Source organism: Colletes latitarsis, chromosome 10 (genome assembly GCF_051014445.1).
Source record: "Colletes latitarsis isolate SP2378_abdomen chromosome 10, iyColLati1, whole genome shotgun sequence".
Lineage (NCBI taxonomy): Eukaryota > Metazoa > Arthropoda > Insecta > Hymenoptera > Colletidae > Colletes > Colletes latitarsis.
Window position 1 is genome coordinate 9,747,118 of NC_135143.1, and position 24,983 is coordinate 9,772,100.

Sequence of the window (24,983 nt, forward strand, 5' to 3'; positions counted from 1 at the left end):
GAAGATTGTTTATGTACATAAAAGTCACTACGAAAATAAATACTAGACTATTTGTACTTTGTATAATGTATTAAATGAATTATCTCATGTACAAAAACAGTACTTAATATGTTGTATGTGTAATAATTTCTTTCCTTCAGTCACCAATCAATATCATACATAAATATTCAAAATATCAAACAAAATGTAACATTACGGAAAAAAACATTTCCTATTTCTAATCTTTTAGAAAATGAAGAATAATTAATATATCTTAAAGAATCATGTATTTCATCATTCGATTGTCAAATCAAATTAAACTTAATTACAAAATATGAATACTTAGTTACCTTAGAAGAATTAAATAACTAATCCTAAAATTGTTTACATTTTTCTCGTGTCTAAAATTTTAACTACTAGTGAACTATATTACACAAAATTTGCAATTCTTTTTAAATATAATAGTTTGCTTGTAATTTAATTAGTTTTTATCCCAATAATAGAGTATTAAATATACTTATTTCCATGATTAAAATCAATTTTATTTGCATTTTTTATTCGTTTCTATAATATTTTGCATGATTGAATTTGTTAAAAAATGATCGCTCCAAATTAAAACTTCAAAACTCTGAATACTATAAACAAAATTTCCTACCATAATTTTTATTATCGTTAGATCTACTATGTACAAATATTAATGTTTATTTTGCTTTAAAGGGTATAACCGAATAAGACGGTCAAATGTAACCCATCGCACGTTCAATTTGGTTTGGGGGTACATTTGACCCCCTTATTCGGCTATATCCTTTCGTACAAATGAAAATAAAGTTTCATCTAGAACCTTTGATCTTGTATATTTTAAACTACACGGGTAGTATACACGGATATGTATACACGGATTCACGGAGATAGGTACATATAAAAATGTACAATACACATATTTATGAATTCACGTGCAAATAACACCTTCTCTATGTTACGATATAAATAAATAAATTTAAGAACAAGTTAATAATCCTTTACAGGAGTACTTTTTTTTTAGTCCTTTATAGGTTTACTTACCTATATTCATTCAGTAAAATTTCATAAATCGGTCAATTCAATAAAATTAGAACTCCTATCAGAAAAGTATAGTTACATCATTTTTTCCAATAACGACAGAAGTGTTTCACATCTTTCGCGGACCTACAATAAAATGTTAATTAGATACATTGCATTAAAAACTGTCAAAAAATAATTTGAAAAAAAGACTTACTTGGTTAAATGTACGATTTCCTAAAGTTTTACTGACCACGGCAAGTGATTCATCGGAATATTCCTTTTTAATAGTTTGCAAAAGAATCGTGTCTTCTTGTCGTGTCCATGGTTTAATATTCGCGTCAGTGTTAGAAGTAGTAGCTTTTTTAATTTTGTCAGATAGATCAATTTTGTATGACCTACTATTTGACATTTCAGCTTCTACATCTGATGGCATTTTTTTAGTTATTTCTGTCAAGGAATTGTTAGAATCTGTACATAAAGATTCGTTCAATTTCATATGATCAACACGTGAACTTGTGCATTCTAAATGTGTTTCTTGTTTATCTGCAGTTTTTCCTCTTTTATTTTTACACTGTGTTATGCGCATCTTTTTTGTATTTACATCCATGTGATCTATACTTCCTAATCTTTTTAAATCTCTTTTTTGATCACCAACTTTTGATGGAGACTTTATACTTTTTTTAGATTTTACAATCACTTTTCCACCTTCTTCATTATCTTTAATAGGTGAATTTTTTGATATACAAGATTTTTGATATTGTTCATCAGAATTAGATTCATTCTTTGAAGATTTTCTCCGCTGTCTGGATGAAATATACGGAACAAGTTTATCAGTTGTTTTTAAAGATACACGAGCAATGTTTTCCAACTTTTCTTCATCGGCCCCAGGAAAAATAATTTTAGCAGGTCTGAGACCTTCGGATGTTTGAAGAAAAATTTTTCCATTGAGAAACTGTTTAATTAATTTGTTAATTTATGTAATCAATTTTGCATGTTATAAATATACTAGATAGTCTCAAATTTGTAATACTTGTAAAAAGGTATTAATCTTTCATACAAAAATTATTAATTATTCAGTTACACTTCTAAATAAAATCTGTTCATGTTTATTATGTTAATATAAATCTAATAATAGATTTCTATACGATTCATTATCTTGATAGTTTTACCCGACACGATTGAATTATCAGACATTGATAAAAAAAAAATAGTAACTGTGAATCATTATGCAGAATATATATATTCATTACTTATAATTCTCGTTTGTATTTTATTATAATTGTATTATATATTTGAGACCACCATAAGTAACCACATAAGTAAAAGTATCTACCCTTGTGCCACAAGACACACAGTGCTCCGAAATAGTTTTATAACTGGAGTCATCGTCATTATGACAATTACATCTACAATTTTCTCCACCATAAGGATCTTCCTGTGATGCTAACATAGGCAATTCAATATTTTCATACAATTCCGGTGCATCTTTAGTGTAAACTTTCTTTTTGTCATGTGGTCCCACTGGATATGTTAAATTCTCAAACATATGTGATGCAAACAAGCTATAAAATAACAAAACGCATATTAAAAGTAAATACATTCTTTACAAATAATATCGTTCTTTATATACAGTAAGAATCCAATTTTGTTCGTTTGATACAAAATTGCCTATTACAAACATTACCTTTCCGGTGGTTTAGCAGTAGGTAATATTTGTAGAAATAAATCCATGACTAAAGGGTGTCCCTTTAGTATAGAACCCATAATTGTATGAACGTGTTCTAATGTCGTCTGAGGATCAGACGAAAGTTGTGTGATAGCTTGCATCATTTTTGCTATTCGAGAAGGTTGTTTAGCAAAATATATTTGAGCATCATTAATAAACTCGCTCATCTTTTGAAGCATTATATATTCCATTGTTTTATTCATCATTGCGGCTTGATGTGGCTTTAAAAATAATAAAAAGTCTGTACAGAGTTCAGGATATTCATGTAACTTTTCACATACATCTTGATATAAATTTATAGCTATTGCATCTTTATCCATTGTTGTTTGTTCCGTAATTTTTCCACCCTGCGAAGGTTCTAATACATTAGAGGACAGTTCGTTCTCTATTTGATTAATACTGTCCAATTTTTCACAATAATCTAAATATAATTTGATCACAGATCTAAATATTTCTGGACTATTAGATTCTAGTGTTAAATGTAATTTCTGAAGATATGATGCTGCAAATTCTGTATAACATAACAAAAGTTAATAATATTTAATTTACATTTACTATTATTAAGTACAACATACTTGATCCTCTTTCTTCATCACTTAGTGGATTTTCGGATTCTAAAAGCCTTTTAATATTTTCTAATTCCCTAGCTTCTTTAGCTTTTTTCCTACTAAGAGAATCTTTTTTAATCGTTGTACTGGCTAACATTAATTCTGCTATTTCGTCTTCATTATCCTAGAATAACAAAATACTGTTAAAAATGTTAATTTTATTTTATTAAAATACGTGATAACTATACTTACAGTTTTTGACAAAGTTGATATTTTCTCCACATTTTTATCTAAGTCATTTTTTTCTTTAGATTTTAAAGTATTACAATTAGATGACAATCCTTTTGATCCTAAAACTTGAGCCATCAACTTCATATTTTGAGCGCTTCTGGTCTTTGCTAATCTGGGTGTAGTCTTCCGTAATTGTGGTAATTCTTGTACCATTTCAGAAGATTTTTTAGAAAACTTAGATTGTCTTGATGTAAGTGAATTTCTAGGTATATTGTTCTTAACTTGTTCTTCGACTTTATTACTTTTTGCTTCTTCCTCTATCTCTTTGTGTGTAATTGCAGTTCTTAAAGAATTACTGCAATGTGATGTAAGCCCTTTATTTATACCCAAATTATGCGATGTGATATTTGTTCTGTTCGTTACGTTTGTCAAATCTTCAGAGCCAATATTTTCGGCTAAGCAGGAAGTACTCCTTAACGTATACTTATTTGAATTCTTTTGATTCGTATTTGCGGGTAATATCTTTGGTAATACATTTACAACTGGCTTACGCAAGACATGCGTATTGGAAATAGATGTATAATTTTTGTTTATAAAATAGTCTTTTTTTACAAGCTCATTATTATATAAATTCAATATATATTTTCGTTTCAATAAATCAATTTTCTGCTCTGTCTGTGTGAACAAATGTAAATTATTATAATAGTTAAATAAACATATTAAAGTTTTTGTTCGTATAACTGTATTTCTAAAATATTAATTAAAGAAGTAAATGTATTAAATACAAATAAAAACATACAATAAATTATGTACAAATTTATTTTTTCAATCAAAACAATTTTGAAATGTCTTATAGTTGTATGTACCATATTAAGCACTCACATTGTGAAGGTAAGACTGCCACACCAAAGGTAGGAAATTTATTGGTTGATCTTTTGGTGCTTTAAGACTGCATTCTGATGTTATATAATGTATCGTTCGAGGAGGACAACCGTTTTCAAAATAATACTGCAACATTTACTTAATTAAGCTTTGTAATTGAAATAATATGCATATTACGTACTTTTATTGGATTTCTATCGTTTGCTGTTTTACGCTTTTGAATGTGATAAAATAATCCCTGAGGTTCCCTACACGGCATCAAATATTGAACGATCAATTGTACTGCATCCATTAGTAGTGTCCTATGAGTCTTAAATTTTCTTGGCTTAGATGTAACAAAAGGGAGAAATTGTTCGAGGCCCAATGCAATTAAACTAAAAAGAGACTCATAAAATATAATAGAATTTTTATAAATAAATATATACTTACGATTCTTCAGATTTTAGGTATGGAGATCGCATAAACTTATTTAATTCACTCCTGAAAGGTATCTCAGGTAAAAGTTGTGGATACATTAAAGCTTTACTTTCTATAAATAACTTTTTCAATTCTGGATGAAATTTAGAGGTATACTTCCATTTATTTGTAATATATATTTTTTTTACTGCATCTTCATCAGCAATAGTTTTTTTAAAATTCTCACAAAATGTATTATCTAAAAATTTAGCTTCCCAATCAGATATCAATTTTAAAGCATCTGATAAATTTGCTGCATTAAATGCAGAATTAGGGCCATTGCTTAAATACCTGACATAAACAACATAATAAATTCTACAGTTACTATACATTGTACACCTATAAATTACGAATCTTTTAATTACAAACTTACTTTAAGGTATTCAAATTTTGTTTGCATGATTTTGATTGAAAATGTAAATTTGGATACATGTATGACATAGCACAATGTTGTGCCATTAACTGTACATGCTGACGAAGTTGAACTGCCAACAACTGTCGCTGACTAGTACTCATTAAATTGGTAATTTCAGGTTCTTTGTAAACGGACAATAAATTTATCACAGGACAATTCTAAAATAACACAATTATATTTTTGATTAAAATTATATAAGTAACATTTAGAAATAACATCTTTTTCTCACCATAGTATTATTCTCACTCAATAAATTTGGACTTTCCGGAGATTTTTTTTTTTTTGAAATTTCCTGCTCTTGCTTCGAAAATGTATCAGCAAACTCAAATAGTTCTGCAATTAAATTATTTAATTCCTTGCGAGTAATTTTTACAGCTTTATCTGCTCGCAATTCTTCTTTATCCACTACAAACGTTTTATTTTCATTATTTCAGAATTTTGTATGTATAGAACAATTTACAATATGATGAAAATAAACATACAAAAATCCGTTTCTTCATCCTCTAATATATTATATTCTGGATCTGCTTCTGGGTCATCTTCCATTATAGGCTCTTGAGTTAATGGTTGAGTAAATTCTTTCAAAAAATTATCCCAATCTTCGTCAACTTCGCAATCCCAATCATACATATCAGTTGTAATGTCTGGTGGTACAAATGCCTGTTCAATTTGTTCCAAAGGTGTTTCACTCAAACAAAGTTTTGAACGTGTTCTTTGTCCAATACTCTCCTCTTCTGTTAAGACATGAGGAATACTGAAAAGTAATATATATTTAATTAGAATACTATAATTGTGATATTATACAAATTGTATAAATGTAATGACTTTTAAATTACCCAGGAATTTTAAAAATTCCTTCTGTATCATATTGAACATTCAGTGAGTTAGTCTGTTCAACTGAAGATGCATGACAAGTATTTGCTGATGTTGAGGGTTGGGAATCTACATCGCTGCCTATAAAATTTTCTGCTTCCCTTTCATCATCGCTTTGTTTATCTTGTTCTGGATTATATTCTTCATCCGAAGAGTCTTCTGATAGTTCCTCTTCAATTAATACCTGCACTTGTGAAGTGGTTTTTTTCAATGGTGTAATTGGCCATGGTATATTCACTTGAGATGCTCCTAATTCTCTGCGTAAAAATGTCCTCATTTAATGAAATTATTCCACATATTTATAATACATATAAAATAAATTTTATTGCACCATACTTGGCCTTTGCTCTTGTTAATTTAGGTTCAAATAGTACATCATCCTCTGTTTCCTGAAGATGATTTTTAACCATTGCCATGACATGTTCATTAGTAATAACATGTTTCAAGATATTTTTAACATTTGTGGCTGTTAAGTTAGTTTTAGCTGCTTTAGCATCAAGTTGTCTTTCAATTTCTTCTTCCATTTCATTAATGATAGAAGACGTTTCTTCGATAGCATCCCTTTTATGTTTAATGGGAGGTTCACAATTATCAATTTCAGAGACATCAATTTGCAAATCTGCAGTTTCTGAATCAGAGGATCCATCGCTAATAACATTGTTGAAATCAATATTAAATGAAAACGATAAGTTACACGTTTTTGTGCAATCATTCAAAGAAATGGAAGATGGAGATGGTTTAGCTTCTTCCTCAATAGTACCTTCCACTAAAGACGTCTCCCTAAAAATAATTTTATAAATAATATTTGAATTAAAATACAGAAAATGTATTAAAATGATTAACATGATGTGCACTAACATTTATCCTTTTAGCAGAATCGTTTTTTTACATACTTCATTGATAAATATTAGCAGATTTATCATTCTATATGGTTTGCACTGTACTTGGTTAATAAACCTTAACTATTAAACCTGCTGAAAATGCAGAGATGTATTCTAACGTACTGCATAATATTATATTGTGAACTCAACAACTAATATAAAATAAGTAATTAAGTCACTAAACCATGAATTGACAGGTTATAAATTATGTTTCATCATAATTGTGCCATTCACGATCATTCACAAACATTAAATGAACTCTAATTAATGACACCTGTCGTAAATTTGTGCGTTGAAATTGAAGATATAATATCTACAGTTTAATATTTTTCCCTGATAGGTATCCATCATTACAACTTTTCACCACAAATCGCAATCATACTTTCTATACGACAAAAATATTAAATTTCGTGTTCTAAATGAGTAAAAAATTCATTCTAAAGATGTACTAAATAATTTTAGCAATGTTTAAATTATTATTATGTTACATTATCAAAACATCGAATTCATAATTCACTACATGTATGTAAATACCTTAGCCCCGTTCAATGATTCCACTAACTCTTGTCAAAATGTCAATTCAACAATAAAATGTACTCATCTGTGTTCAGATTAATCACATACATACCTAGGTGTACAATTTGTGCATCGTAAAATGAAGTTTATTAAATGTGTATTAATATTTTAAAGAAATCGCTTTGAATATTTTAGAACCATAAAAAATCCCTTTCTAGCCGGGGTTTTGTTGCTACACATGAATATCGGTTTCAAACAAATTATTCATTATTTATGCATACATAATATATGTATATAAAATTGAAAAAATGGTCTAAACTACTAGTCATCTAAAATTTAAATACAAATTTTTGTTTAGAGTATTATACATAGATCCCAACAGTTTTATAAAAGACTTCTTACAACTTTTTCTGTTGTTGCTTTTCATTCTCCCAAAGGAAAATATAGATTGAAAAATAATGTGTATTTATGTTTTTTAGAAATTATAACAACTATCAAAACATACATTACCCTTTAGATAACCGACATAAATTAACCGACACTTCTATTAGAATTCTCCGTAAACTTACGGAAGTTACAAAATTTCAGAATCTTCAGGTGATTAGAAAATTCTGTTAGTATATGTATAGTAAAAATTTTGTAAAAAAAAGATTAGAATAAAACGTTTTACTAGTATTTTATAAACGTCTGTTTATAGTTAAAATACGATGTGAAAAGGACATCTTAACAACGATGTATGGATGATATGTTCAAGCCGTTTATAGGATCATACACATAGTTGGATAAAATTTATTCGCAAATAAATAATAAATAAGTAATTTAAGATTTAAATGTAATAGTTTTTTTACATTTCCTAAAAATGATACTTGTACCAAAACAATATTCTAGTCATACCCATTTCAAGTTTAATGTGAGACTGAAATTAAATAGTCAATAAGAAAGTTTAATGTTACCAATAATGTCATTTGTAAAAATATCAATCAGCGAAGGGAAAATTGATTTTATCTCGGCCTTTCGACAATTGATTTCCATGAACAATTAAGAAAGTGAAATTTATGAAAGCATAACAAAATATCTATTGGTTACACAACAGTTATTCTCAGAGAGGGGAGAAAATATAAAAATAAGTCCCGAAACACAAAATAGCCAGTTCTGTTCCAATTATAGATTCATAAATAGAACATAAGACTAAACCGAAAGATTCATCCAAGGAATACATACAATTTAATAGTTGCTGATTTTACAATAATTATAATTAAACATGAATGTGAAAATTAGTTTTATTTTAATTATTCTTGTATCGATAACTTTAACCGCGGCGGTAAACATTTCGAATCTCCTAACGAACAGACGTTTCGTAGAAAAACAAATCGATTGTATTTTGAATCGGGGGCACTGTGATTCCATAGGGAAAACAATTAAAGGTGAGTTTTAAAATACAATACATTGCACTATTAGGCAGAAAAGGGATGCAAATCCACATTCAATTTTAACATCATCAAAATAAAAATAATTCTTAAACAAGTTCTATAGTGTTTCCATTTATTTGCAAAATTTGTTTTTTTTTATATTTTGTTAGAAAATTTTTGATTATCTATATCAACAACTTAACTAAGAAAACATAATAATTCGAGAAGTAAACTATGTCTTCAAGACACTTGTTCATAGGATACACAGAATATTTTAATTACATTAGCGTGTAAATTTACATGTATTTCTGGACCACTTTATATAATTTTTTAATGGAATTAAATTACCGTTAAAACAGTCGTATCAAATACATGAATTGTTAAATACGTGTATGCCCCCCTTTAATGTCTTCCGCGTCGTAAGGTGATTCTGATTGCAGAAGACGTCATAAAATGCATAAGTTGACACTCCTTGTCCCACCAACAGAATTTGAAATGTATTTAATTTCAAAATTTGTTAACAAAATCCTACAACATGCAATATGATAAAACTTGCTTCGTTATACAGGGTGTTTGGCCACCCTTGGGAAAAAATTTAATAGGATATTTTAGAGGCCAAAATAAGACGAAAATCAAGAATATCAATTTGTTGATTGAGGCTTCGTTAAAAAGTTATTAAAAAATTAAATTAAAAAATTTTAAATCATTCACGGAAAAATTATTTTTGGTTGCGAGGGTCAATTGTAATCATTTTTGGTGAATAGACATACCCCCGAAATCCTACGAACTTTCAAGAAAAAAATTCCTAATCGAAAAAATAATTTCTGGCCAGAAATGTTGCCCGGAAATTTCATGCGAATCTTTAAAACATCATAACTTCTGAACGGATTGACGGATTTTAATGTTTAAAAAAGCAAACGACACGTATTTTGCTAGAGAATATGTAGAAAGTCCAAAAATATTAGAAAAGTTGATCCTTGACCCCGAAAAATGAGGAAAACCCCATAAAAATGGTCCAATTTTCAAACAGCCATAACTCCTACAATAGTGAATATATTTCAATGAAACTTTTTTCCGAAGTAGAGCTCATGGGTTCCTACAACAAAGTATTAGACAACTTTTCTATAGGGCGTCAAACAATATTATTAAAAATGAAAAACGAATTTTTAAGAAAAATCAACAGGGGGTAGGTGCCTAAATTTTTCGACGAAAAACAAAATTTTTAATTAATTCTGAAAAAATTATTTTTTGCTAGGGGGGTCAATTACAATCATTTTTGGTCAATAGACATACCCCCGAGATCCTACGCAGTTTCGAGAAAAAAATTCTTTACCGAAAATATACTGTGTGTCCGGAAATGTTTCTATAACTTTTTAACGAAGCCTGAATCAACAAATTAGTATCCTTGATTTTCGTCTTATTTTGGTCACTAGAATCTCCCATTAAAATTTTTCCCAGGGGTGGCCGAACACCCTGTGTTCTTTCTAGTTACATTAAAAAAAAACACAAATTCTATAATGGCAGAAGATCATTAAATAAAATGGTTAAATATTTCAAAAAACATCCTTTTTAAAGGAAAAAAGGAACAACAAAAAATACACTTATCAAGAATGGCTCTTGTGTGTTGCTGTCTCATAATTTGTTTCATTACACAACAGTCGAACGTATTTAGGTGTATACATATGTATATTGTTATGATTCATCGATGATGATGAGTGTTCGAATCATTTACGCACAATCAACGTTTTTTTCTTATGCATTGGTAAAATCGAATATAAATTTGAAAATCTTTATAAACTTTAGTATAATGAATTTTTACAGGATTGTTGCCAGAAGCATTGAACAACAATTGCCGACGCTGTACTCCAGAACAAACTGAACAAGCCCGAACGATGATCGAATTTATGAAACGAAATTATCCCAATGAATGGCATTCTATTGTGAGACACTACGGAAGGATGCAGAAATTATATTTGAAGAATACACGTGATAATGGAAGAACACAATGAAATAATAATAAATAATTTATATATACACAAAGTAAATAATTTCGTAAATGCGTAAAATAAAATGGTTATAATATAAATTTTTTGTTGTTTATGTTTTTAAGACATACCTGATACGTTTCATAAAACTTTTGAAAATTCTTTATCTGTGCATGAATCTGTAAGAAATTAAGATATCATTAGTAATAAATGGTATAATAATGACTTCATAGAATATACATAGTATTTATCGCATTCAATTCTCTCATTAGCGTTTGCTGATGAATAACACATTTTTTAAATCGTTTGTCAAATATGTATATATGTATAATGTTCAAACAAAATTGTCTGTGTACTACTATTAGATTTTAATTAAAAATTTGTTTACATTGTATAAAGGTATAAGATAGAAAGTTTAAATCCTACAGTCGGCTTTTCGCAATATAGTTGAATGATAAAGTGGGTTGAAGTCGCGATACGGAACGCATACTAATTACTATGATGATTCTAATGTCGAAACAAATATACACAATATAAGCAAGGTGTTCTGTAAGTCATGAATCAGTGGTTAATAGAAAATTCAGTGAAGCATGCCAACCAGAAAAATCATTACGTGCGATGTTTTCAAGAGCAATGTTAGTATAAAACTAATTTCCTTAAAGTGATATTTTCATCAACAAGGAATTATTTTATTTTTTCAGATTGTAGTTACTATATTTTATTTTTTCATATTGATATCATTTGATATTCGTTACTTGATAGTAATTATTCGAATATTTATCACACTTCCTTAAGAATACTGAACCGGAACCATTACTTGTTTAATTTCTTCCTGTACATACTACTGGCCACTGTAAATTCCAAGATCACCAAATATAGCTTTAACATTGCATTGTCATCGATGATAATCCTTGAGAAGCATGCAAATTAAATTTATGATGATCCTTGTCTAAACATGACAAAGGATGATCTCTTCATTATTCTTGATAGCACGCTATTCGCGTTATGCTATCGTACATTTGTATCGTACATACTGCTCAATATGTAAGACAACCAGCAGCGATCAAGGAAATGCAAGGTTGTTCTTTAATTTTCATAGAAACAACATTTTCCTTTAGCATTAGATTCTTTCATAGCATTTAACGTACATGTACAGGCTGTCCCGTAATACGTAATACAGTAGGAAAGTAAATAATTCCTGATCTAGAAATAAGTAATAAATGTAGAATAAAATTTGTTGCGTCTTCGTTTCGAGTATATCGATTTTGAAAATGTTCAAGGAACGCGTGTATTTAACTAAAACATGAGTCTGTAGATATCATTACTCATCGTAATTGCATTTAATATCGAAAAGAAGTAACGTGCGGTGGAAAAGTTATTTATCAAGTATAAATGTAGAAAACATTTTATAATACAAAGATAGAATTATACAAGTAATTTTAAATCAAAGATCTTCAAATCTAAACTACGAGAGCGACAGTTTATATCATCGATCTGCCTAAGTAAAAAAAGTTAAAATATTAGTTTGTTATCTTAAAAACGAAGATTAATAGAAATAAATTTTACTTCACATTTTTAATATTTTCTAGTTTCTAGGGGCGTGTAGTGTTTGTAATATTTGTGGGAATATGCGCCTCGTCGATTTAAAACAAGTTAGCAAAAGTTTATAAAGTAATAAATATTGCATTATAAGAAAGAAACAAACACTTTCTTGAGCTTTTCAGGTCACGGATAAAATCGATCGGATGTCAGCAAAATTTTCGTAAGAAGCAAAATAAGTTTAATGCGATTTATACGATTTTTGTAGTTATTTTTATTAGTTTAGCAGTTAATGTTATCTTTCTACTATAATATTCTTTTGCTTAATAATGATTTTATTTCTTTTGAACGAGAAAATAAAAACAATAATTATTTTGTAAAATGTCACCGTAGAAAGATAGTATTCGTTAAATCATTAAATTATTTTCTCAGCAAATTCTGTATTCAAACAATGAACTAGCCAATCAGTTTTACTATGCATCGTCCATATTTATCATATTCAAATAAATCTCGAATTTGTAATCTGTGAATAAGCGTCTAAGTTGTTTAAGGCCTATACATATATTACGGTGTCAAAACAACACAAAATTGAAATTGAAACATTTATTTGCTAATAAACTGTGTTTGTTAAAACTACTTATAATTTGTAAAATGAATATTTAGCCAATTTTAAGGGTACTCACATTTTTGCTATAAAATCAGTATCGGTAAGATGCATTTTTTTCGTAAAAATATCCGATAGACTAAATTCAAGACAGAGAAATGCATTTCGAACAGGGAAAAGGAAAACGTTTTAATGGAATGTATAATTATCCGGTACCTCCTCGTAGTATCCCGATACCAGAAGCTCGATACCCACTGTTCAACGTATTCACGATTCATGACGTTGCGTATAAAGGACTCGATCAACGCGTTTAAGCACTCCCTCCAATGTCCACTGCGTACGGGTATATAATTTGGTAGCTTGCCCCAACAGAGGCAAAGAGCAACTTACTTTCTGCGGCGGAGGGTGGCTATCGAAGAGGTCTCTCTTCTTGAACTCGTTGTTTCTAGCTGTATTACAAATATTACATGGAATAATTCGTGCATCCGATTCTCGCAAAAGTATTCACTTTTGTCTGTGCCGCTTTAAATTTTTCAAATTAGCAACCACACTTCGATCGCAACATGACAGCTTTTCTGTTGCTGTTCATTTTGGTCGGAATCGCTTCCGTAACGGCTGAAAAATATCCCAGCAAATACGACGATGTCGACGTAGACAGGATACTCCAGAACGGTCGTGTCCTCACCAATTACATCAAATGCTTGTTGGACGAAGGCCCGTGCACTAACGAAGGCCGAGAATTAAAAAGTGAGTATATATTAGACAACGGTCAGTAATTTGTTGAATACATCATTCATTTTTCTTGATCGCTTAAATTACAAAATTTTAAGCCACGTTACCATTTAAGGGGTAAGACCACTGTAAAAACCTGAAATAAAGCGTTTTTTTGCGATTTTTTTTTTTGGATGGATGGAAAAATAAGAGGATAATAATATTCAAGAATGTTATTAACCATGTCGTTAAGTGTTAAAATAAAAAATATTTATAAAAGTCGATTTGCTTGAAATAGTAAAATAATTTCATTCGGATGCATGACCGAATGTCACGTTGGTTTCGTTCGGAAACTTCAACGTGCATCCGCTGCGACGATTACGACAGAGTTCACTTCACTCTCCCTCTTTGTATTACATAAGTTGCTTTGAACTTTCTCGTTTGGAGTGCATCGAACTCCCTTCAATAACGTCTAAGTTGTTATTACATGTACTCAAACTATTATTATATCAAACGATAAAAGAACAGAATGAAGAAATAATCCAGATAAACTCTTGTCACTAAGTAATCACTGTTCTTATTTATTTTAAATTGTTACATATGCATGTGCAAAAACTAGGACAGAAAACTAACTGAGATAAATTTAATAACAGCTTATTGCTGAATCTCACTCTTTATGTTAAGGATATCATTTTCATTTATATTTTCGTTGTTTTATGCTTTGTATGCTTCGATATGTAAGTGTGTAAGTTTTCAAATTATGTTCAACTTTGGATATGTTGTTCTTGTTAGCGATGTTTAAACGTACCTCAAAGCATTTCTCAAAATTTTCTAAACTGTTAAAATTACAGACGTGTAAAGTTAAGTGATACCTTTTTTCAAAAAACTGTAGCTGTTGTACTAACTAACAAATTAGAACGCGCTTTTGGCTGCTTGAGGTGAAAATATTAGAGTATCAAATAAAAATTGTTTTTTATTATTTTTTTGCAATTGTGTAAAACAAATGTCTTGCTTTTGTACCGGAGGAATGTTTAAAAATCTGAAAAATGACAATATAGTCCCATTTGTCCTCTTGGCGTACATTTTTTCAAAAACACGGACGATTTAAAATTGGCCCTACGAAAATTAATTTTAGTGAACGCTGCATCGGCGCGTACAACTCTGTCATCGTTTTAGAGGATATGTGATCACTCTACCGTTCAAACCGGTTAATATTTATAATATTGTTAGAAATTTGAAATCTCACTCTTTGTCAATGGCACTAATCACTGGAAATATTTCTGTGCCACTACTTGACGAAGTTGTTAGCTGAATTATGGCCGGGGATAAAAATTTCATTTCTATTAAAAGAAGCAATTTAAAAATGCATATTCAGAACGTTTAATTTTAAATAATTTAAGGAAACTTACTCACTTTCTAGACAAGAAAATCCGTAAATAAAAATTGGATTTAGTAAATTTGTTTAGCTTCGTCGTAAAGAGTTTGTGTTAGCAGGAACCAGTATAGCGCATTCTATACAGGGTGTTCGACCACCCCTGGGAAAAATTTTAATGGGGGATTCTAGAGGCCAAAATAAGACGAAAATCAAGAATACCAATTTGTTGATGAAGGCTTCGTTAAACAGTCATTAACGTTTAAAGTTCCGACCGTACTGAATTTTTTTCTCGAAAATGCGCAAGATTTTGGGGGTATGTCTATTCACCAAAAATGATTGTAATTGACCCCCGCAACTGAAAATAATTTTTCCAAAACGATTTGAAATTTTTTTTTCCGTCGAAAAATTTCACACCTTCTCGAATTTTTTTCTAGAAAGTGGGTAGGATTTTGGGGGTATGTCTATTCACTAAAAATGATTGTAATTGACCCCCGCAACTGAAAATAATTTTTTCAGAATTAATTAAAAATTTTGTTTTTCGTCGAAAAATTTAGGCACCTACCCCCTGTTGAATTTTCTTAAAAATTCGTTTTTCATTTTTAATAATATTGTTTGACGCCCTACAGAAAAGTTGTCTAAGACTTTTTTGTAGGTACTCCTAAGCTCCACTTCAGAAAAAAGTTTCATTGAAATATATTCACTATTGTAGGAATTATGGCTGTTTGAAAATTGGTACATTTTTATAGGGTTTTCCTCATTTTTCGGGGTCAAGGATCAACTTTACGAATATTTTTGGGCTTTCTACATATTCTCTAGCAAAATACACGTCGTTTGCTTTTTTAAACATTAAAATCGTCCAATCCGTTCAAAAGTTATGACGTTTTAAAGATTCGCATGAAAATTCGAGAAAACATTTCTGGCCAGAAATTATATTTTCGGTAAGGAATTTTTTTCTCGAAACTGAGTAGGATTTCGGGAGTATGTCTGTTGACTAAAAATGCTTGCAATTGACCTCTGCAACTAAAAATAATTTTTCCAAGACGATTCGAAAGTCTTTTTTTTCACCCAAAACTTTTAGCACCTACTCGAATTTTTTTCTCGAAAGTGGATAGGATTTCGGAAGTATGTGTATTCACCAAAAATGATTGTAATTGGCTTCTGCAACCGAAAATAATTTTTCCAGAACGATTTGAAATTTTTGAATTTAATTGTTAATAACTTTTTAACGAAGCCTCCATCAACAAATTGGTATTCTTGATTTTCGTCTTATTTTGGCCTTTAGAATCCTCTATTAAAATTTTTCCCATGGGTGGCCAAACACCTTGTATGTATGTCTCACACATCGAAATGTGAAGTTAATCTAGTGCTAAATTGCAAAAGTTTATTTCACCACTTTCTGATTTTCCGTACACGCACAAGAATATGTTATCAACTATACGTTGTAATGTGTCACATGAATCTTACAACTTGAATTAGAAGGTCTATTTGAAAAACATTCCATTATATCTATCTCGTGTTGCCAATGGACAAATACCGATAAATTAAATTTAGAAACGCTAGAATATTTAACAACAGATTTTTTTGATAAATTAGAAAATTGATTACCAGAATTACAAGTTCACGATTTCATTTACAACGATTCGAGTAGTTCCTGCTAATACACACTTTCCACGACGAAGCTGAGCAAATTTCCTGAATCTAATTTTTATTTACAGATTTTCTTTTCTAAAAAATGAATAAGTTCCCTCAAATTATTTAAACGTTCAGAATATACCTTTTTAAACCGTCTCTTTTAATAGAAATGAAATCTTTATCCCCGGCCATGATTCGGCCAATAACTTCGTCAAGTAGTGACACAAAAATATTTCTAATAATTAGTACCATCGACAAAGAATGAGATCTCAAATTTCCAACCGTATTATAAATATTAACCGTCTTGAACCGTAAAGTGATCGCATATCCTCTAAAACAATGATAGAGTTGTACTGCGTGTCAGAGCAATGGTCTCGCAACGCGCTGACGCAGCGTTCACTGAAATTAATTTTCATAGGGCCAATTTTATATTATCCATGTTTTTAAAAAAATGTCCGTCAAAAGGACAAATGGGGCTATATTGTCATTTTTTCAGATTTTTAAACATTTCTCCGGTACAAAAGCAAGACATTTATTTGTTTTAAGCAATTGTAAAAAAATAATAAAAAACTATTTTTATTTGATACTCTAATATCTTCGCCTCAAGCAGCCAAAGGCGGCTACAGTTTTTTTAAAAAAGATAGCACTCAACTTTACACGTCTGTAACTTTAACAGTTTATACAATTTTGAAAACTGCTTTGAGTTACGTTCAAACATGGCTAAGGACTACAACATATCCAAAGTTGAACATAATTTGAAAACTTACAACATAAATTGTCCGATTTCGCGTGAAATGACCCAATTACAAACTTAAATATTATTTTTTAAACATGTATAAATATTAATTAATTAATGTCATTATTAACGATTGGAATTATAGTGGAATATTTGTTTTTAATTAACGTCAATTCTCAATGTACCTGTACAACTTCATTAGTTTTGTATCTGAATCTGATTACTGTGCAATCAGTATACTTTTGAAAACTTCTTGAAATAATCATATATAACCTTTATGTAACAAAATCGCAGTATATTAAACAATTAACACATGTGATTCCAGAAACATTGCCTGATGCTTTATCCACGGGTTGTAGTAAATGCAATGAGAAACAAAGAATCACTGCAGACAAGGTAATAAATCATCTCAGAACTAAAAGGCCAAACGATTGGGAGCGACTTGCCGCAAGATACGATCCGGATGGCCAGTATAAAAGCCGTTTTGAAGACACACAAATTATCAAAGAGACTTAATCCTTAAATGAAGAATAACGATAACATTTATACAATGAAAACACATAAAAACTGATAGTTTGTTAATAACCACTACAACGACGTTCAATGAAATGTATACATCTGTATGTAGACGTAATAACGTTTTGTGTACGTACAAGTCATCGAAGAAACACGAGATTTTTCAATGGTTCCATTTTATATGTTTAATCAGCATGTTTAGTCACACTTTTGCATTACTGTGTGCACTTATACTGATAAATTAACGTGTTAAAGTCTACATATGCCCAGTCTTTTTTCATGAATGTTTGTTTTCTTAAACAAGAAGAAAACATGTTTTGTAATGTTCTATTAAATATTCAGTAATAAAATTCATTTATTCAAAAGTCTTTGTGAATAATGTCCATCTTATATAAATAATAATGAAATTTTTTTATAATTGAAAATCACGAGTGTTTGGATTGTATTCGAAGTTATGATTATAATTATAGTTTTAATTCACTCAACTCGTCTCTTTTTAACGAGTGATCCAAGCTGAAAAAAATATTAATTCTAGTTTTGTGTACATATATTTAAAAAGCACAAACAAAAAATATATAAACACTTACAAGATCCGAAATTGCAGGTAAGTTATTCGTTTGATCTGTAACATTTGCCTCTGGTTCTCTAGTTTCTTTTGGTGGAGCAGCCTTTTTCATATTTCTATGTTGAGGAAATGTAGGCATAAGCTTGGGATCACATGCTGTGGATATAATTAAGACCAATGACAACGTTAATAATCTGTAGTCAATAAATTAAACAAATCGCAGAATAAATATTGTGTTATACCACTTACGTAGTGGAGCTTCTTTAAAGTAACTGCTTTGTAAACATTCTTCAGCAGTGGCTCTTTTCTTTGGATCATACATAAATAAGAAATTTAATAATCTTAAACCTGCTGCACTTAACCAAGGAAACCTTTGTTTCAAATTATTATATGGTTGTTGTTTCAATGTAAAGTTTTGTAATGCAGGAAGAGTGTTAAATTCAGGCCAAATTGCTTCACTTGGTGTACCCAACAAGTCAACAATTAGTTCTAACTGCGCAATTTCTGAACGTCCGGGTAATAAAGGCCGATGTCCAAGTAACTCTCCTGAAATGAAAATTACATTATATTTAAATATTTCAATAGTATGTACAAACAAAAAAAGGACTACTTTTCCCAATGGCATCCGAGACTGACGATATACAATTTACAGGGGATAGAGATGAGGGAGAATGGATGCCAAATATAAAATTTTAGCTTCGAGAATTAAGATTTCGAGATACTAAATTAGATGGTGCATTTATCATTGCAACACTAGACATATTTAAGTTAAATTAGGATAATATATTAGAAACTAACACTTTCTGGCCAATAAAGTTAAAATTTAACATGAAAAGAGCGAGCCCATTTCCGTAGGACACCGTATAGAATTGTTCACTAATGAACTTAAATATTTTGCTGCCGCCGAAACATTGAATATTTTTAGCGGGAATCTCAACGACGACGATACGAGGGCTACTACATAACGAAGATATTTGTGTGCATATATATATAATTTAGTCGACCGCATATATATGTCCAACATTTATTTTGTTAATATCTTAGAAACTATTTAATTCCCAAAAAGCTACAATTTTATGTTTGGCATTCAATCCCTCTTCCCTTCATCATCTCTAAATTTCATATCAATTGATTGTGGATACTATACGGAACAATATCCAAAGAAAAGAATAAAAATACTACACCTAAAATGCAACCAGCAGCCCACATATCCACAGAAGTTGTTTGAGTTTTAGCTTGTAACAATAATTCAGGGGCTCTATACCATAATGTTACTACCCTAGGTGTCATTGGTTTTAAAGGCAAACCAAACCACCTAGCTAATCCAAAATCAGCAATTTTTACACACCCTTTATCTGTCATAAGAAGATTTGAAACTTTCAAGTCTCTGTGTACAATAAAATTGTGATGCAAATAACGTAAACCCTTTAACACTTGTAAAACGATACACTTGACTTGACTTTCTGAAAATGGAGCTTGCATGTTATCCAATAAACTTGCTAAGTCTTGTTCACAATATTCCATAGCAAGGAATATGCTTTCTAGACTTCTTCCCACTACCACTTCTCTTAAATGTACAATGTTTTCATGACGACAAGATAAAAGAACAGATATTTCTCTGAGACCACTGACTGGGAGTCCATCTTTTTCATGTTCCATTCGAACTTTCTTTAATGCTACAACTTTGTCATTTTTGGTGTCTCTTGCTCGATACACAATTCCATATGTACCTTCCCCTATACGATTTAACTTTTCAAACTCTGATACAAATCTGCATTTACCTAACTATTAAAAACAAAAATTATATTATTAGCATTATTACTTATATTATAATAAATATAATCACAGTAGATATCATCAAATCATTACAATATCTTGTTCTGGTATTTCCATAGGCTTTCCAGTCAAAAATGATGTTAATACTCCTCTTCTTGTTATCGGTGCTGATGGATCAGGACCTGTTTCAGATGCAGCCTTCTTATCAGTATCATTATTTTCAACTGATTTCTTTTCCAAAGATTCGTCTATAACAAATAATTTACAACTTTCTGTAAAATTTAATAAGCTATTACAATGAAAATCCCTATTATTTTATTTTTGTACTGTTTCAAATTTACTAATTGAACCTGAAATAAAAGTAACAATAATATTCAGACACTGAAATCAGTATTTTTATTAGTAATTAAAAAATTTATCAAAAAAACATTTCACACTACTTGAATAATTACACCAAGGTAGTCAATTCACTTGTATTGTTAAAAATATTCTTAACTCATTGAAATTGTAAAAACAAACTCATTTTTAATACATAAATATCATATACTTACTCCAAAAACATACACTAAATAACAACACAATTAAACTATACAACTAGTATTTATATCACATATCATTAAACGACTTAACCTATACAACTAGTATTTATATTACGATTATTAGTGAAATGGAGCGATACCTTTCGTCATTGTGGCTTATTTTTTGAAGAGAATATTTTCGAAATTATATTTACTCTCTTCTCTAGCATTCGTATTTAAATAAATGTAGAAATATGAAAGTAGTAGAGTATCCACAAAACTTCCGGCTGCACACTACCCTCGCCAATCAACACTATATCTATCCTTCTTCTCTGTAACTTTTAACCATACGTTTATAATAGAGCTGAAATCTAACCTCAAATTAACGATTACGACGAGAATATCTTTTTTACAGCGATTAGACATGAACTGCAGGCTTTAAAGTCGAAACAACTTCCAAAATAAATTCTTTTTTCACTTTGTTTAAATTTTCCTCAACGTATATTCGTGTACACGACCCGCACTTCACCTAACCAGTTCTGGTTCAATGAGCAAAATCCATTTTTCATGTATTGAGTATAAATTCAATCAGGTCTTTATACTGAATCGTATTAATAATATACATAATATGGAATAAAATAGACACGTAAATTCAATAGATATATTAATAATTTGATAATATAATATTATTCCTACTTATCGAAAAGTAGATGCAAAATAAAAGTTACTAGTTAAGACTCTGCAAGTTAATCGAAAAAAACATATTAATAAAATATTGCTGTATACATAAAATTCATGACATGAAAGAAACGATATTTTATTATTATTTTCATGCAATGTTACAAATATCAACACAATTAAACTGATTGGAGAAATAATGCTGAAATAGAAAAAGAATCATAGATAAAGAATTAATTAACACCTAGAAATCAAATAAAATAAACAGATAAATTGTATACATATACTAATAATATGAACGAATGGACAAAAAGAAAAACCAAAAGAAATGTATAAAATAAAAATATTAATTAATCTCAGAAATAACAAAATCCAACGAAGTGTTATCTATACCTGTAGAACAACAGACAAATATTCACAAAATGAAGGTGAAAAGTGAAAATTGCAAGTTAATCGAAAAAAGTATATTAGTAAAATATTGCTGTTCAAATAAAAATCATGACACATGAAAGAAAACGATATTTCATTATTATTTTCGTGCAATATTACAAATATCAACACAATTAAACTGATTAGAGAAATAATGCTGAAATAGAAAAAGGAGTTATACATAAAGTTCAATGAAAACATAGAAATGAAACAAAATAGACATGTAAATTCAATACATATATTAATAATTTGATAATAAAATATTATTGCTACTTGTCGACAAGTAGTTACCAGTTGGCAGCACCCATCGGCAGCGTTCAGCTGTTCTCTGAAACAAAAAAACAATACTCGTGACAGATAACACGATCTCTAACGGAGAGATGCAAAATCAAAGTTAAGACTGTTTGGTCTACGAAAGGATTAGAGGAAAGGACTACGAAAGGAATATATGTTTAATATTTAATTAAATTTGTGTCAAATATATTTTTTGCCTATATAGGCAAATATAGGATGTTCAGTTTTATCCCAGAGTTATTCCGTAACAGAGATGTTCAGTCTCTGAGTTGTTCAGTTTAGTTGTTCAGTTTTCAAGTGTTGTTCCCAAAGATGGGATTTTCTTCGTCTTCAAAGAAACCAGGGTTGTTCCTTGGCCGCTGCTCGTGAAACATCTTCTTGACCATCTTCGGAAATCTTGATTCAATGCAAATGAATTAAATTCTTCATCTCGCTTCACGGTCCGTCTTGCTTTGTGGTTAAGGGATAATTTCCGCGCGCGCCCCAGGGGGCTCCCGTAGTGACTAAAAAGGACGGACCATGACGAGGGACTCAGATGAAATTTGTCAACTTTGATAGACGAATTGTCCATCAAAAGAAATTAAAGAATCATTATTTGAAATAATGGAATACTTATAGATATATAATAGAATTTCTACATAATCTCCACTAAAATACGCGTTGTTTGTCTGTGGAAACATTAAAATCCTCCAATCCGTTAAAAAGTTATAATATTTTAAACATATGCATGAAATTTCAAACGAACATTTCTGTATGTTTAAAACATTATAACTTTTGACCGGATTGGAGGATTTTAATGTTTCCAGAGACAAATAACGCATATTTTAGTGGAGAATATGTGGAAACATGTAAGAATATTCGAAAAATTGGTGCGCGCGAAGGGGCTCGGTATTCTTGCAACTTTGTTAAACTTTCGATTAAGCGGAGCCTAACTGGCTGCTGATTGGCTGAATGGCTGCAACCCATAATCCCCTCCCGGTATAAAGTTGGCCACTGCTGACCAACTCCTCAGTACCCCTGGAGCCGCCAGGGGTGCTCTGACGCGTGTTATTGGTTTCAAAGAACTTTCCTTTGGGTTCTTTGCCCAATTTAATTTCAATTTAATTTCACTAGATTACTTCGTTGGGATGTTCTGTTCTTTCTTCGTTGGGATGATATTTTTCCACTCCAATCTTAGTTTTATACTTCGTTGGGTTGTTCGTTCCATTATTTTTCATATTTAGTATTTATTTATTTTTCCATGTTATATTTATGTTCTTTTGTTTTTCGTAGGTATTTGGTGTATTTATATTTTCTTGTACAAATATTAATTGTTACTCGAGTTTTTGTTTAGATCAATTCCGAGGGTCCTACTGGAAAACGCCAGGTTCATCCGCCAACCGAGGGGTTCAACATAGGCGTGATAGTATGTAAGTGCGGTTAGATTTAAGACATTAAGATTAACGTCGAACATTTCTTTTTTCTAATTCCTTTGATTGAATTAATTTAAATTACTTCGAGCCTCGACGTTAATTTTCGGCCTCTTAGTTTATACTCAAATTGCCAATTAATTATTCAATTTACTAGATTCTCGTTTTCAGTCATTCCCTCGTTCCTGGCTTCGGTCACAGTTGTTTCATTGAAGGAAACATGTGATCGGCCGTGTGGCTAATCCGAAAGATCAAATCGTCTTCTCTTGTTGGCTGGATTCATGGAGAATGGTACTCCACTTGAAGGTGTTTCCTGCGGAAACGCATACCTTCCGGTTGGAAGTCCTTGTCACAGGTACTCTCTCTATGTTAGACAGCTTGAGTCGGGTCCTTTGGCTCCCGGCGGGTTGCCGTGGAGAAATGGAGACCAGTTTCAGGGGCGTGTATCCGTTCTCCTGTAGAAATCGAGTCATCAAGCGGAGTCAATTCGATCCCAAGATCTGTTACATGGTTCAGCATCGCGTCTTGTCGCGGCTCCCACAATTTAGATTCATCCCTTTTTTAAAATCCATTTTTTAAACAAAATAATTATTTGGCATGATTCTATCTCTTTCTCTTCTATTTCTCGCTCTCTTTCCTATATTAGTTTCTAGGTCTGTAAAGGGGAGATCGATGGAACTTTGATTTGATAGATTCCATCTATCTTCCTTCGGGTCTCCACTCGCAGCAACCTCCTCGTGGTGAGACCTGGTAATCGGAGTTATTCACAATGAAGAAGTTCTTCTTCGTGGATAACACCGAGCTAATGGCTGCGAATTTAAAACAATATAAATTTGATTTTTAATAAATTTGTTTGACGCTGTATGGAAATGTTCTACTTCTAGAAAAAATTTCAATGAGATACGTTCAGTATTGTAGAAGTTATGATCGTTTGAAAATTGATAGTTTTTCTGGTTGACAATGTCACTTTACGTGGTTAAGGAGCAACTTTTCGAATATTCTTAGAATTTCTGCATATTCTTCACCAAAATACACGTTGTTTGCATTTTGAAACATTAAAATCCTTCAATCCGGTCAGAAGTTATAATGTTTTAAACATACAGAAATGTTCGCTTGAAATTTCATACGTATGTTTAAAACATTATACAGGGTGTTCGACCACCTCTAAGAAACATTTTAATGGGAGATTCTACAGGTCAAAATAAGACGAAAATCAAGAATACTAATTTGTTGATGGTGATTTCGTTAAAAAGTTATCA

At 30.5% G+C, this 24,983-nt stretch overlaps 4 protein-coding genes across 9 annotated transcripts; 2 read left to right on the plus strand and 2 right to left on the minus strand.

The window, feature by feature from the left end:
- Positions 1-78: 78 nt before the first annotated feature.
- Positions 79-7,603, minus strand: Mute (gon-4 like protein muscle wasted). Of its 6 annotated transcripts, none has more exons than XM_076774555.1 (16): positions 7,567-7,587; positions 7,010-7,125; positions 6,488-6,931; positions 6,115-6,408; positions 5,761-6,032; positions 5,508-5,683; positions 5,237-5,436; positions 4,837-5,154; positions 4,589-4,781; positions 4,408-4,533; positions 3,547-4,200; positions 3,322-3,478; positions 2,705-3,257; positions 2,354-2,582; positions 1,235-1,972; positions 79-1,164 (listed from the first exon to the last, which is right to left on the minus strand). In XM_076774555.1, coding segments are annotated over exons 2-16 (4,407 nt in total). In that variant the 5' UTR covers positions 7,012-7,125; positions 7,567-7,587; the 3' UTR covers positions 79-1,113. The 6 variants fall into 6 exon arrangements, with proteins under 6 accessions (XP_076630670.1, XP_076630671.1, XP_076630672.1 ...); XM_076774556.1 differs by having other exon boundaries at positions 7,010-7,122; positions 7,567-7,585; XM_076774557.1 differs by lacking the exon at positions 7,567-7,587 and having other exon boundaries at positions 2,705-2,967; positions 3,028-3,257; positions 7,010-7,559.
- Positions 7,604-8,809: 1,206 nt separating this feature from the next.
- LOC143347204 (allergen Tha p 1) lies at positions 8,810-11,463 on the plus strand. Its single transcript, XM_076776201.1, has 2 exons — positions 8,810-8,972; positions 10,779-11,463. Exons 1-2 carry the CDS (start codon positions 8,810-8,812, stop codon positions 10,964-10,966), a joined length of 351 nt encoding a protein of 116 aa, XP_076632316.1. The 3' UTR covers positions 10,967-11,463.
- Positions 11,464-13,471: 2,008 nt separating this feature from the next.
- On the plus strand, positions 13,472-18,420 carry Csp6 (chemosensory protein 6). Its single transcript, XM_076774928.1, has 2 exons — positions 13,472-13,832; positions 17,865-18,420. The coding sequence occupies exons 1-2, from the start codon at positions 13,649-13,651 to the stop codon at positions 18,053-18,055; spliced, it is 375 nt and encodes a 124-aa protein (XP_076631043.1). The 5' UTR covers positions 13,472-13,648; the 3' UTR covers positions 18,056-18,420.
- Positions 18,421-18,428: 8 nt separating this feature from the next.
- Positions 18,429-21,478, minus strand: LOC143346635 (cyclin-dependent kinase 10-like). The gene is made up of 6 exons (XM_076774927.1): positions 21,076-21,478; positions 20,490-20,644; positions 19,805-20,405; positions 18,870-19,166; positions 18,643-18,776; positions 18,429-18,568 (listed from the first exon to the last, which is right to left on the minus strand). Exons 1-6 carry the CDS (start codon positions 21,083-21,085, stop codon positions 18,533-18,535), a joined length of 1,233 nt encoding a protein of 410 aa, XP_076631042.1. The 5' UTR covers positions 21,086-21,478; the 3' UTR covers positions 18,429-18,532.
- Between the last annotated feature and the right edge of the window lie 3,505 nt (positions 21,479-24,983).

Bases quoted from the DNA above. Each gene is read 5' to 3' on its own strand.
- Mute (XM_076774555.1), bottom strand. The intron at 5,155-5,236 runs GTAAGTTTGTAA...TGTTTATGTCAG, and splicing joins CAAAATTTGAATACCTTAAA to GTATTTAAGCAATGGCCCTA. The intron at 3,258-3,321 runs GTATGTTGTACT...TATGTTATACAG, and splicing joins TGATGAAGAAAGAGGATCAA to AATTTGCAGCATCATATCTT.
- LOC143347204 (XM_076776201.1), top strand. From the start codon at position 8,810: ATGAATGTGAAAATTAGTTTTATTTTAATTATTCTTGTATCGATAACT. The intron at 8,973-10,778 runs GTGAGTTTTAAA...GAATTTTTACAG, and splicing joins CATAGGGAAAACAATTAAAG to GATTGTTGCCAGAAGCATTG.
- Csp6 (XM_076774928.1), top strand. From the start codon at position 13,649: ATGACAGCTTTTCTGTTGCTGTTCATTTTGGTCGGAATCGCTTCCGTA. The intron at 13,833-17,864 runs GTGAGTATATAT...ATGTGATTCCAG, and splicing joins CGAAGGCCGAGAATTAAAAA to AAACATTGCCTGATGCTTTA.
- LOC143346635 (XM_076774927.1), bottom strand. The intron at 20,406-20,489 runs GTAATGATTTGA...TGTTTTTAATAG, and splicing joins AAATACCAGAACAAGATATT to TTAGGTAAATGCAGATTTGT. The intron at 19,167-19,804 runs GTGTAGTATTTT...TTTTCATTTCAG, and splicing joins GGCTGCTGGTTGCATTTTAG to GAGAGTTACTTGGACATCGG.